At 42.6% G+C, this 12,972-nt stretch overlaps 1 protein-coding gene across 1 annotated transcript in view; it reads left to right on the forward strand.

Moving 5' to 3' along the window:
- Map2k6 (mitogen-activated protein kinase kinase 6) overlaps nucleotides 1-12,972 on the forward strand; it is a 113,494-nt gene that overhangs the window by 79,886 nt on the left and 20,636 nt on the right. Inside the window, exons 3-9 of the mRNA XM_051179716.1 lie at nucleotides 5,385-5,433; nucleotides 5,952-6,065; nucleotides 6,690-6,809; nucleotides 7,071-7,187; nucleotides 8,168-8,219; nucleotides 11,197-11,324; nucleotides 12,542-12,619. Of these exons, the coding sequence (XP_051035673.1) occupies nucleotides 5,385-5,433; nucleotides 5,952-6,065; nucleotides 6,690-6,809; nucleotides 7,071-7,187; nucleotides 8,168-8,219; nucleotides 11,197-11,324; nucleotides 12,542-12,619 (658 nt within the window). The remainder of the gene's footprint in view (nucleotides 1-5,384; nucleotides 5,434-5,951; nucleotides 6,066-6,689; nucleotides 6,810-7,070; nucleotides 7,188-8,167; nucleotides 8,220-11,196; nucleotides 11,325-12,541; nucleotides 12,620-12,972) is intronic.

Raw genomic sequence — 12,972 nt, forward strand, 5'->3', positions numbered from 1 at the left:
CCTTTCTGCTGTGCTGCGGTAGAGCAGGGAGCCTGGGACCAGGTGTCAACCCTATGTCAGCTTGTGTGGATTCATCATGTACTCATTCTTGGCTCACTGATGCCAGGCTGTCTTTGTCTCAGGTTTCTGAGTTGTCCCCTCCCTTAACTGGTAGTAACGAGTTCAAAATTGACTCTATGCTAATAATGATCAGTTCATTTAACCTTGACAAGGCAGTTGGTATGTGTGGTGGGGAGTTGTTCTTATTTTCTTGAGAAGTGAAACAGGAGAACTATTCAAGGGTTAAGTGTTGTGCGCAATGTCCTTCAGCATAGCTTCATGGCTAAGTTTATATCTGGACTCAGATTCTCTAGTTGAATACTGTAGTTTAGGCATCATTTCTAGCTGCACCAAGCTTGAGTTTCTTCTTCAAAAGATTAGGGCTAAATGATGTGATCACTATTAAGATTAGATGTCCTCATCTGTAGCTCAGCTCTTGGTCTGTTATAATAGGTGCCCAGTGAAAGGTAGCTTCAAGTTGTTTAGTTTTATGGTGTAGCTTTTCAGCCTACAAGCTGGCATGTAAACACAGGGATATTGGAGGCTCAACTATCTTGGCTGTATGTAAGATCAGACCAAATAGCTCTTGGGTAGTAAGCTAGGATCCTTGACCTCTTTAGTGAGAAGTCCTTGTGGTATAGCTCTGGATTCCAATGTCATTAGTCATTTCATGTTTTGATGTCAATTATTCCCACCAAAATGGAGATATCGCACCTTTGAGTGTCATAAAAGTTGAAAAAGCCGTTTTGTATAAATGATCCGGTAATGTTTCTGACCCAGGTGGGTGCTTACTAAGATGAACAAATAATACATGTGGTAGTAATCAATGAGTTGACCAATTACATAGCAGGTGGGTGTTTAATAACATAAATGAATAATATGTGTAATAGTAACCAGTGAGCCAATTGCTTGCATAGCAGGTGCATGTTCAATAAAATAAATAAATAATACATGTAATAGCAACCAATGAGCTGGTTCTTTGCATATAGATGTAGATAAATAAATACTTATCAAACTAGGCCATCACTGGTGTTCACGTGAAATACCAGTCTTAGGCGACCTTTGGAATACCTTTGGTCTTCCAGGGAAAGGATTCTGTACTATGTTTGGTTCTTTCCCCCAGAGAAATAAAATATTGAATAACTGACAAGAATATCCACCCACTGTTTAGCCTCCAGTGGAGTCTAATCCCCTCAGGCAAACTTAGATGTCCAACCCTGAATAGAGGGAGCACAGTGCCAGCTAATCCAGTCTGAGCTGCTGGCCTTGGCCCTATTCTTTGATGCTTTTGGCAGACTTGATGAGCCCAGAGGCCCAAGACTTGGGTGGATTAGTCTTTTTCATTAGAGGCCTGAGTATCGGGAACCCATTCCTTGACTCAGTCTTATTTGCATGGGAATCGAAGCATGGGTAAAACACTTTATCCAGCTTTCTTATTACTTCTTTCTCAGGTCAAAGTTGAGGTTCAGGCGACATGAGTTTTAGACTCACTGTAGTTGACAAGTAGTATGTATGATCACAAAAATCAGCAAACATCTGGTTTTCATTTTTCTTATTTGGAGAACAGCACCATGTCCTATTAGCTTGAGGTTAAATGTGACCAGACTGCAGAGGCAGGGGCAAACATTTGGGAATGGTGGATAGGAAATATTTCAGGTTCCAGGAGGCCATGATGGCATCAGTTGTGTGCCCTTTGCTGGTTGTTATTTATTTATTTACTTATTTTGGTAGAATACTGTAGAATTATTAAACTTCTCAACGTCTTCCATAGCTGGGTCATAGGCTGCAGTTTGCCAAGCCGTGGTTTAGAACAGAAGGTATTAGATCTGGAAGAGGTCCTATTTAATGACCTCACTGGTTGGCAAGCAAATGGAGGGAGCCACAAATAATCATGCTTTTTCCTCGGTAGTTTTACCAAGGAAGGAAGGGTGTTAAATAGTTGCAAAAGATTTTATTATTAGTCATGCATTTTAAGTTACATTTGTCCTCCTTTTAAAGGGTTATTACAATTAGTGCAAACAAATTGCAACAACTAAAGAAAGGCCAGCTTTGACTGCTTTAAGAATGAGAAATTGGGGGCTAAAGAGATGGTCCAGAACTTATGAGTGCTTACTTCTCTTGGGGATGACCTGATTTAGTTCCTAGCATACATGTTGGGTGGCTCAGAACTACCTGTAATTCCATTTCCAGGGGGTCTGACATCCTCTTCTAGTCTCCACAGGCACCTAAAGTCATGTGTATCTACCCACACACAGGTACACATACATATACACGATTAAAAAACATACAAATAAATCTTAAAAAAATGAGAAGTTAGTTTTGAGAAACAGGCTTCTCTGAAGAAAAATTGCCTGCTCAGAAATAGTACACAGGTACACACAAACATGCACGCGTGCGCGTGCACACGCGCGCACACACACACACACACACACACACACAATCATGACATGTACATGTTTAAGTTTGTTTTCTTTCTCTCCCAGTCTCACGTTTAAAATTAGCCTAGAAAAGCTTTCAGTGTTCTGCCAAAATGAAATGATATGTGAAGAAAGGAGAGGCTTGCCACAAAAGTCTTAGATTGACATTTATATCTGTGTTTGTATTTCTACCTCGTCTCCTTTATTTTATATGTGTATTTGGTTCAGCAGATGGGATAAAAACATAACACAGAAGGGCTGGGGAAAATGAGCCTCCAGCAAGCGTTCTAATTTCCTCTCTATTCCTCTGTGACAAATTACTCTGATCAAATCAACTTTGGGGAGGAAAGGATTGATTTGGCTTTCATTTCCATCACTGAAGGAGGTGAGGGCAGGAACTGAATCAGGAACTTGGAAACAGAAACCATAGATGAACACTGCTCTCTGGCTCACTCTCTGGTCAGCTGTAGGCTCATTCTTAGCTAGTTTTGTTATGTAACCCAGGTTCACGTATCTAGGAATGGCACTACCGATGATGGATTGGGCCCTCCTATGTCATTAACAATCAAGACAGTTCCCCACAGACATGATGACAGGGTTAATCTAAGCAATTCCTAAATGAAGGGTTTCCTCCCAGATGACTGTAGACTTGTCAAGTGGACAGTTAAATCTAACTAGGGTGGCAAAGTAATTCTTATCTCTCCTTCCTTTTATGTTCTCCTCTTCCTCTTTTCTCTCTAGTTCTCTCTTTGCCCTGCAGGAAGTTAGTTCTGGTGGATCTGCATCCAAGCAGACTGTGATTTGCTAGGCAGTTTGTTCTTTGCAAGGGTGGTACCAGTGTCCCCTGTCTTCATCTCCTATTTGTTCTGTTTGTTTGATCATGTTAACCTCAGGCGTCTCAGCATCTCTTACTTTGGGTGCATTTATTTCAAGAAAGCACCTTTCTCAGTTACTGGTTAGTCACACAGCCAAAGCCAAGCACCTGTCTCTTCAGTTGATTTCTACCAACCCAGAGCACAGAAAATAAAAACCAACGTCTAGGAGGAGACTATGGAAACACAAAGTCAACAAACCTCTGGGTCCTGAGACAATCCCAGAATAGAATGTTCCCTATGCACAGAAGAAATGTCACCGGACTTGGCCTGGTAGAACCAACAGTGTGCTGAGATGGGACTCAGGGGACCTGAGTTCTTTGTGATCTGGAACAAGTCACTTCGCATCCCTAGACCTTTGTTCATCTAATGAAGCAGGAAGGGGTGACATACTATTTGGAGTTCTTGTGCTCTATGAGTTTTGTGAGCTAACAGGACAATATTCCATGTAAACAATAATAGAAACAGATAGTAAAAGTAATTGAATAATTTGGTACTCTTGGATGAAAGGGTTTAATGCCTTCCACAGTAGCATCATTGTCTGTATCAAGGCTTCTGAAGCTTTTTCCACTCATGAACCATTTTTGTTCAACAAATTTTTAAATATAACCTCAGGTATATAGGTATTTAAGAGGAATGCATATCAGACATCTACTGGTGATAAGTAATGGATAACTTTAAGATCATCTCTTTGCATATGTAGAATTTAAGTATTCTCAAATGATTAAAACAAAGTTGTATACTAATGAGACAGTTTGTGCTTGTGTACTTTTTTTTTTTTACATAAACAATTTAATCAGGGCTGAATATCTGCTACTGCAATATGTAGAGTGTCTTCAATGTTTTTCAGAGTTGGTTGGAATTTTTATCTTAAAACAATCAATACTGAAAATGCCACTTGATATAACCATGTATTACAAAACAGCAGGGCTATATTATAACCATGTATTACAAAACAGCAGGGCTATATTTAGGGCTGTTTCAGAAACTTTTTGGAAATTTTGTTCTAATCCCAAGTCAAAATACATTTAATAATTTTTAAATGAAATTCAAGTCAGCAACTCAAACAGCATTTTTCAAAATTAAATATTTCAATACAATAGACACCATTTGAATACTTAAACACCAAGGCATAATAGTGGGAAAGTATTAAAGCCTTGTTTCCCATCATGAAGCCATTATGTTTCTATAAAATCAGAAAGGTTTGTATGTCTAGTGAAAGCACGTCAGCAATAATATGCAGTAGTCTCAAGTTGGATCCAAGCTAACAGGTTTCATTTACTGATGTTTCATGGTATGTGATGATGTGTGTCATACAAAGTGTGCGTGTTGTGTGCTCAGAACCAAGGCTGTGGTGAAGCCACCCCATGTAACACAGGTGAGTGCCACCGGAGACAACTCAGTTCCCTTATGGATTTGATTCTAAATTAACTTTCAGTTGCTGTGTGTTCAGAAACCTTTTACTACTACCAGCTTTTCATAACCAGCACAGTTATACAGCACATGGGGTCACAACCATGATTTTAAAAGCTTTGCTTTGCTGGACGGTAGTGCATGCCTTTATTCCCAGCACTTGGGAGACAGAGGCAGGCAGATCTCTGTGAGTTGGAGGCCAGCCTGGTCTACAGAGTGAGTTCCAGGACTGACTCCATAGCTACTGAGAAACCCTGTCTCAAAAAAACCAGAAAAAAACAAACCAAACCAAACCAAACCGAACCAAAAGCTTTGCTCTATGCCATTCACATGGCTCTTGTGTATTGAATAGTCAATGTAGGATTTTACCTGGAGTATCTCAGTTAACACCTGTCCCTACACCACTGAGTATATATATATTAATATCCCCATGTTAAAGAAGAAGTAGATACTCAAAGAGATGATGTGAGTAAAACCCCAATGTGTTTTATTTCAGGCCTCACACTTCATCCCGTTCCTCTGTTTGCTTGACCTATGAACTTGTCCCAGTTTCCTAAGAGCAAATCCAATAGCTGCCCTGTTTGGGGAAGACATGGCTGGCCAACCATCTCATGCTGCTTCTTTTGTCCCTTATCTTTTTTAGGCCACCTCGAGATCTAGACTCCAAGGCTTGCATTTCTATTGGAAATCAGGTGAGAAAAGTCATGTGGTAGTGACTGACACTTCGAGGTCTTTGTGCTTACTCTTCCCTGTTTCCTGTGGCACCATGTCAGGGGTTGAACTGAAGGAAGTTTGGAATTAGGAAGGAGCTGACTCATGGTGGTTTTGCTATTTTGAATTGTGAATTGCAATCAGGTGATGGTGGTCCCATCTGGAGGGGAATAAATGGCTATCTTGGGGTAGGGCGTGTTTGTCAAAACCACACAGGTCCATAGATGATAAGGAGCTACAGTGTAGATACTTCAGCGGTACAGTTTGGAAGTGAGTTGGGTGGCATTGTGTCTCATGCTGGGGACAAGCAAGGTGTCTACCATGGGATCCTAAACACTTTCTGGTGCTCCTTGCTTTGAGTGGCACCTTGACATGTTAGAAAGACTTGTGGCCCAGCTCTCATACCAAGGACACCAAAATAAACCAGATAGGGGGTGGCATACGCATGTCCTGCTTAGTTTTTGCTTTCCTCTTTTGTGACTACGTTTTGTCCTTGCAGAACTTTGAGGTGAAGGCAGATGATCTGGAGCCTATAGTGGAGCTGGGACGAGGTGCGTACGGGGTGGTGGAGAAGATGCGACACGTGCCCAGCGGGCAGATCATGGCGGTGAAGGTAGAGTTGACGTTCCAGAGAATGGTTTATGTCTTCGGTATATGCGCTTGTCCATCTCAACTGTGAGCTGGCCTTTTTCACAGAAGCAAACACCCTACAATAGAATAAAAAAAAGGACTCTTTGTAGGAATCATTATTTCTGTTGAACTTTGAGGAAGGTTCTTTGTCTACCTGTATCACATCTGCTTCCTATTTATTTCCTGTTTTCCCTGTCCTCCATTTTTAATTTTTAAAGTAAGTGTGTGTGTGTGTATCTATGTCTGTGTTGATACACATGGGTGCAGGTGCTCTTGGAAGCTAGATGAGGGTGTCATGTCATGTGCCCTGGAGTTAGAAATGTAGGTAGTTGTGAACTACCTGGTTTGGGTCCAAGATCTAAACTTTGGTCTTCTACAAGTACACTATGTGTTTATTTCTAAGCAGGGGTGGGTCAGCAAATCAAATGGCCAGCCATCTTCTTTATTTTTCAAATAGCTGATTCTTAGGGATGCTGTAGGTCAGGTTTCTGCTATCAGGGTAAAGTTTGATTCTGTTGTTAGGTTAGGGCCCTGGTGAGAGTCCCTGTCTTTTCAACCGACTCTCCCTCAGAGGAGTAACATACATTTCCCATGTGTTCCCATTCAGCGGATCCGGGCCACAGTTAATAGTCAGGAGCAGAAACGGCTACTGATGGATCTGGATGTTTCCATGAGAACAGTAGACTGTCCATTCACTGTCACTTTCTACGGTGCACTCTTCCGGGAGGTAGGTGATCCTTCAGTTCAATGTTCAAGGAGATCAGCAACTTCAGAATCTCTGACCTCATCATAGTCCCACTGATCTCTCCTGGGCTGCTCTTTGGAGAGAATCTTACTTGCTTGTAAATGATTTTAAAATCTGGAGGAGAAACAATCCCTTTCTTGTGAAAAGAAATCGCCTGTCAGGGAAAAAAAAAAAAAGTTGGTTATTTTTTTCTTTTTCCTCTTTCCCTCCTCAATGACAATCCCTGAACTTGTTTGTCTCCAGGGAGATGTGTGGATATGCATGGAACTCATGGATACGTCATTAGATAAATTCTACAAACAAGTTATTGATAAAGGCCAAACAATTCCAGAGGATATCTTAGGGAAGATAGCAGTTTCTGTGAGTATATTATGAACCCTACCTACTCAAGGGCAAATGGGAGAAGTCCAGGGTTTGTGTCTTTGCCTAATAAGCACCATCTAACTGTTAGATCTGTTATCCCAACAGATTCTTCTGGGTACTGAGAATGTGGGTGGGAGGCTAAACCAATGCTTTTTTCCCCCATCTCTGTGTAGTACATGCAGCCATTGACCTGGTTTGGTAAACCATGCCAAATGCCTCTATCTTCGTTCTGTTTCTTTGGCTGTGATATCAATCAATCAATCAATCAATCGGCAAAAGCAACCTAAGGGAGAAAGGGTTGGTTTTGCTTACAATTCCAGGTTACAGACCATCATTGTAGAGAAGTCAAGGCAGCAGAGAACAATGAATTAATGCATTCATTTGGTTTTCTATATTTGTATGCAATCTTCTACCCCAAAATGGCACCATCCACAGTGGGTAGGTTCCTCCCACTTCAATGAACACAACCAAGACATGCCCACAAGCCAACTTGATCTAGACAGTCTCTTATTAGACTCTCCTCTAAGGCGATTCTAGAATGTGTCAAGCTGGCAATTAAAACTCACCATCACGGCCTCCAAGCCATGTGTTTACCTTCTGTGATGGCCATTCCTATACCTGTACTCAGATGTACTTTAGTTCAACTCTGTCTTGTAGAGTTTTTCTAAACACTGAGGTGTAAAAGAAATGAGAAGCCAAGGCAACCTTAGTGGCTACCACGGTTCAGGAAGGCGGAGGAAACATGATGTGTAAGAGAGATGAAGGAGGCATCTCTGCCGTAAAATACAATCTTCCTTGGCGGAAGGAGTCCATTAGGTAACTTCCTGTTGTTTTCCTGAGTAGGGCTACTACTACTATTTGAGAAAATCAACCATTCAGCAACTTGAAGCAGGGAGAGTTAATAAAACTGTGAAAACACTGAGCATTTAGCTCCTTTCCTGTGATGGGGGCCAATAAATCTACTGTTTCCCTTGCAGATTGTAAAAGCATTAGAACATCTACACAGTAAGCTCTCTGTTATCCATCGAGGTAAGCATGTGTCGAGCCATCTCGGCAGCTCCTTGGACTAAGTTCATTTCTTTTGCCTGGTGTCCCCTTTCCTCCTCCACTCTTCCCTGCGTGTAGGCGTGGGGTTGAGTTGGGGAGGGAACTGAAAGGCTTTCCTTTGGGCTTGTATATCAAATGTAAGTGGTTGTATTAGTCTTCTATCACTGTGACAAAACACTTGACACAATGGGCTGATGAAGAAGAAAGGTTTATTTTGAATCACAGATGGGAGGTTTCAGTAGTTAACGGACATTGTTGTTCTTTGGGCATTGGTGAGGCAGCCGTGTAAGATGGCGGGACCATGTTGCAGAGGAAGCCTGTTAACTTTATGGCCGGGGATAAAAAGGAGACAATTAGACCAGAGTCCCCTTCAAGGGCAGTCCCCAGTGACCTAAAACATCCCTCCAAGCTCTACCTGTTAAGGGTTTCAGCATCTCCCAAATGGCTAAATTGAGGACCAAGCTTTTGCAAGTGGGTTTTTGCAAGATATTTAAGATTCAGCTTATAGGCCTTGGCCATTGTCTTGGCTGAGAATGTAAAAACAAGTGAATTTTGTGTTACACCTAAATTGAATAGAAATTCACGAAGGAACACTATGGATGCATCATTGAAAATCTGAACTGACCCAAGGTGGGGGGACCCCAGCTTGTATTGTGCATCCTGTAGCAGGAGCACAGTCACAGGGTGAATTAGAAGACAGAAGATCCCTACTTGTGTCTGCACAGGTATAGTGTGGACATCTCCAGAACAAGACAGAGCCTTTCCAGGCATCAGGAAGTGGGGAAAAATGTCTCTCTCTCCCTCTCTCTCTCTTTACCAGCCTTCCCATTACCTTTTATTTTCATTTGTGTGTGTGTGTGTGTGTGTGTGTGTGTGTGGTCACCCATGCATGAAAAAAGAGGCCAGTGACTGGGGGAGATGTGAGGCCAGGCAAACAGAAGCAAAGATGGCCATGTTCAAGGAGAGTGTGCTGGATACAGTCGCGGCATTGGCACCATAATTAAAGAAGATGGCCTAACAGCATAAAAACTGACATAGCATAGATGGTGTCAGTACTGACAGACCCTGTCAGGGTCTTTAGCACTGGTGAAAAACCTTAAGTGAACATACTGAAGACCAGAGTACTCTTCAGGTCAGGCCACCGGGTCTGTCTACTCTTCTTCTGTCCATCACCTCCATCGATGAGATCAAATAAAAGATACCCAATCAATGAAGATGCCAGTCCAATCCCCAGAAGCCACTGAGGAGCCAGAAGACCCTTATCCATGTACCACTAGATCAGTACAAAAACACAGATGCTGCACAGCCGCTGTACTACCACACTGGACTCAAATACCAAAGCCCACTATCCGTATTTCCGGGCATAGATGATTTTCCAGAGTTCTTCCAGGAATCTTTGGTGTCCCGTAGCCCAGGATGGTCTCAAACCTGCTATGTAGCTAAAGGATCCTCCCAGACTCCTGCCCTGGTCTCTAAAATACTGGGTTTGCAGGCCCATGCTACCATGCCCAACTGAAGGACTAAGTTTAAGATAAGCCTATTCTTTCTATTCTATGACCTTTGTGCAAAGTGTCCCAGAGGGCAGAAGTTAGTTGTACTTTCCAATTTGACCATCTAGAGAGAGCAGTGCTTCATCTAATGAGGGCATGTCAACGGGTGGGTTAAACCTTCCTAACCTGAATGGTTCTTATCTCCCCTTCTTCAGTGACCTGCCCATGTCTGGGCATGCCTGAGTTTATAACGTTTTACACTATGGTGGCTAACCTCTGACGAACCTCTTACAGAGGTTTCAGTCAAAATGGGTTGCTGTGACCATACATGTATCATTGTGTTGCTCTCTTCCTGTGCGTTCTTCAACCTCTTACTCTCACACTAAGAAAATAGAGCACTTTATTTTCTATGTGTGTAGTGTGTATGTGTGTGTGTGTGTGTGTGTGTGTGTGTGTGTGTGTGTGTTTTCATGCCACAGCTCACTTACAGAGGTCAGAGGACAACCTCAGTGTAAGGAGTAGGATTTTTCCTCCCGCCGCCGGTCTGGTCCCATCGCCACGCCAGCCCCAAATAATACACTGACTCTGTATTTGATACAATGCTGTTGGCCCGGTTCTAGTTTCTTATCGGCTACCTCTGTCTTAAGTATTATTAACCCATTTGTGTTAATCTATGTATTTCCATGTGGTCTCCTCTTCCCTCGGAGAGCCGGCTGCCGTACTGCTCTCTCCAGACTCTCCATCTTGACTCCTCTTTACCCCTTCCTCTTTCCTCCTTGTCTCCTAGTCCCTCCTATCTTCCTTTCCTATTGGCCAACAGTGCTTTATTCATTAGAATCACAGTTAACAATATTTAGTTCATCTCCCATCACCTCAGTGTTGGTCCTTGTCTTCCGTCTCATTAGAGACAATATCTTGTTCACTTTTGTGTATACCAGGCAAGGTAGCTAACCGACACTTCTGGGGCATCTCCTGTCTGTGTCTCCTTTCTCCCCACAAGGATGCTCAGATTACACACACACACACACACACACACACACGCACGCACGCACGCGTACCCAATCCACCCACAGGAGCACACACATGTGCGTGCACACACAATGCACCAGGGTTTTTACATGGGCACTGAGTATTTGAACTCAGGTTACCATGCTTGGATGACAAATACTTTTACCCTCTGCGCTGTCTCCACAGCCTGATCAGTTTGCATGGGACATTTGGTTTGGCAATCGTTTTATCGATAAGAAGAGGACACAGATTTTCCCATTTGGTGTTTCATAACCCTAAACTATACAGACAAAATGTGAAGCATTAAAAACCAAGTGGGAAGGAACAAGCTGTATGTAGCTGTGAGTCAGGATTGGTGGTGACATTTGTGTTGGTCAGATTGGCAAACACACATGCAAGACAAGTGGAGAGCGTAGAGCCCTCTAGTGGTGAAAAAGTGAATTTGTCACTCTTTCTTTCAGATGTCAAGCCTTCTAATGTGCTCATTAACACTCTGGGCCAAGTGAAGATGTGTGATTTTGGGATCAGTGGCTACCTGGTGGACTCTGTTGCTAAAACAATTGATGCGGGTTGCAAACCGTACATGGCTGTAAGTATAGCACCCAAAAGGGTGTGTGTGTGTGCGCGTGCGCGTGCGTGCATGCACGTGTTTGTGTGTGTGCACACACGATGCTGAGAAATGCACCTGCTTGCAAAATCAGGCTAGAAAATAAGAAATGGATGGCTATGAGGGAAGACTGAAATAAACCCCAGACTCAAGAAATAGTCTCCATCGTGTCATCTTCTTAAAGGTCTTATGTCAGAAATTATTTGCCATGTGCTCCATATATTATCTCCATCTTTTGAACTTACTGTAACAAAATCCCACAGACTGAATACACCTTACAGACCACAGGTAGTTTTGTTAAAATGAGTTTTCACCCTGGGAAGTCCAAGATGAAGATACTCGAAGCCTCAGGCTGTGATGAGACCCTGCTTCTCTGGCTCATTGTGGCTTCTTGTAGGTCCTCCCATGATGGAAGGAGCAGGGGAATCTGTCTTGGTCTTCTTTTATGTCAGTATTAACCTTATCCATGGGGAATCCACCCCAAATCCACAGTCATCTTATAAAGATACAACTTCCTATGGTGGACACAGGTGGGGTAAGGTTTTAACATGTGCATTTTGGGATGACACAAACATGCAAGTCATAGCATTATAGTATTACCTTTCAAAATTAAGTTCAAGGGGCGTATTACTTAAAAACACACACAAGTAACAAACACTGGCAAACAGTTTTATACACTAACTTGCATGGGAGTATTAGCTTGATTGCTAAGCACAGAAGATTTATGCACACAGGCAGTTGTGATCATCATAGAACACCTTAAGGCACACACATATTCGCTGCCCACTAGCAAGACCTCGAGATCCTTTCAGTTGGAGGAACACGTTCATTTTGGAAATGGGCTTGTGTTTGGGTTTGAAAGCTTCTTGTCCCCGTTTGAGAAAAAGTCCTTAGGGTCTCTTGACGTAAACCAGGGATGCTCTTAATAGACAGAGAATTTGAACATGTACCCTTGTTCTTAAGGCAGTTCAAATTTGTTATGAGGGATCTGGATTCATTGCTGCCTCTAAGAAAAGACCAATTCAAAGAAGGGAAGCCCTATGGAGACATCTCATAGCCAGTCTTTTGGCCTGGGAGGCACAGTAACTGAGTCAAATAACTCACTTGGCAGCTAGTGCTGTCTCCACCCGAGTCTTTATTGAGCTACACATGGTATATCGATCGTCTTTCCATTTCTTAGCTGTCTCTCTCCTTTCCAGCCCGAAAGAATAAACCCGGAGCTCAACCAGAAGGGGTACAGTGTGAAGTCTGACATTTGGAGTCTCGGCATCACCATGGTAACCTATGATCATCCTTGTGGGCTATGAGGTTTTGAGCATGAAACTGAATGGGGTACTCTTTGGGGACCCAGAAGCGAATATCCTTGACACCACACTTGGGCACCCTTTCCTGTCTGAGATAGCAAGGTCGTTTTCCCAGGCTGATTGTTTGCAGTGAGGTACAGTGGAAACCCTTGAGTGAGATCTGGCAATCCATTTTTTTTTTTTTTTCTGTCTTTTGCTGGTCATATGACCTTCAATAACCCCCATATTCTCATGGGCTATTTTTCTGATAGATACAGGGTTAACAAATTTCTTATAGTCTAAATGATTAAAATTAAGACAAGAAGCATAAGTTGCCCCCCCCAAAG

Source organism: Phodopus roborovskii, unplaced genomic scaffold (genome assembly GCF_943737965.1).
Source record: "Phodopus roborovskii unplaced genomic scaffold, PHOROB, whole genome shotgun sequence".
Classification (NCBI taxonomy): Eukaryota; Metazoa; Chordata; class Mammalia; order Rodentia; family Cricetidae; genus Phodopus; species Phodopus roborovskii.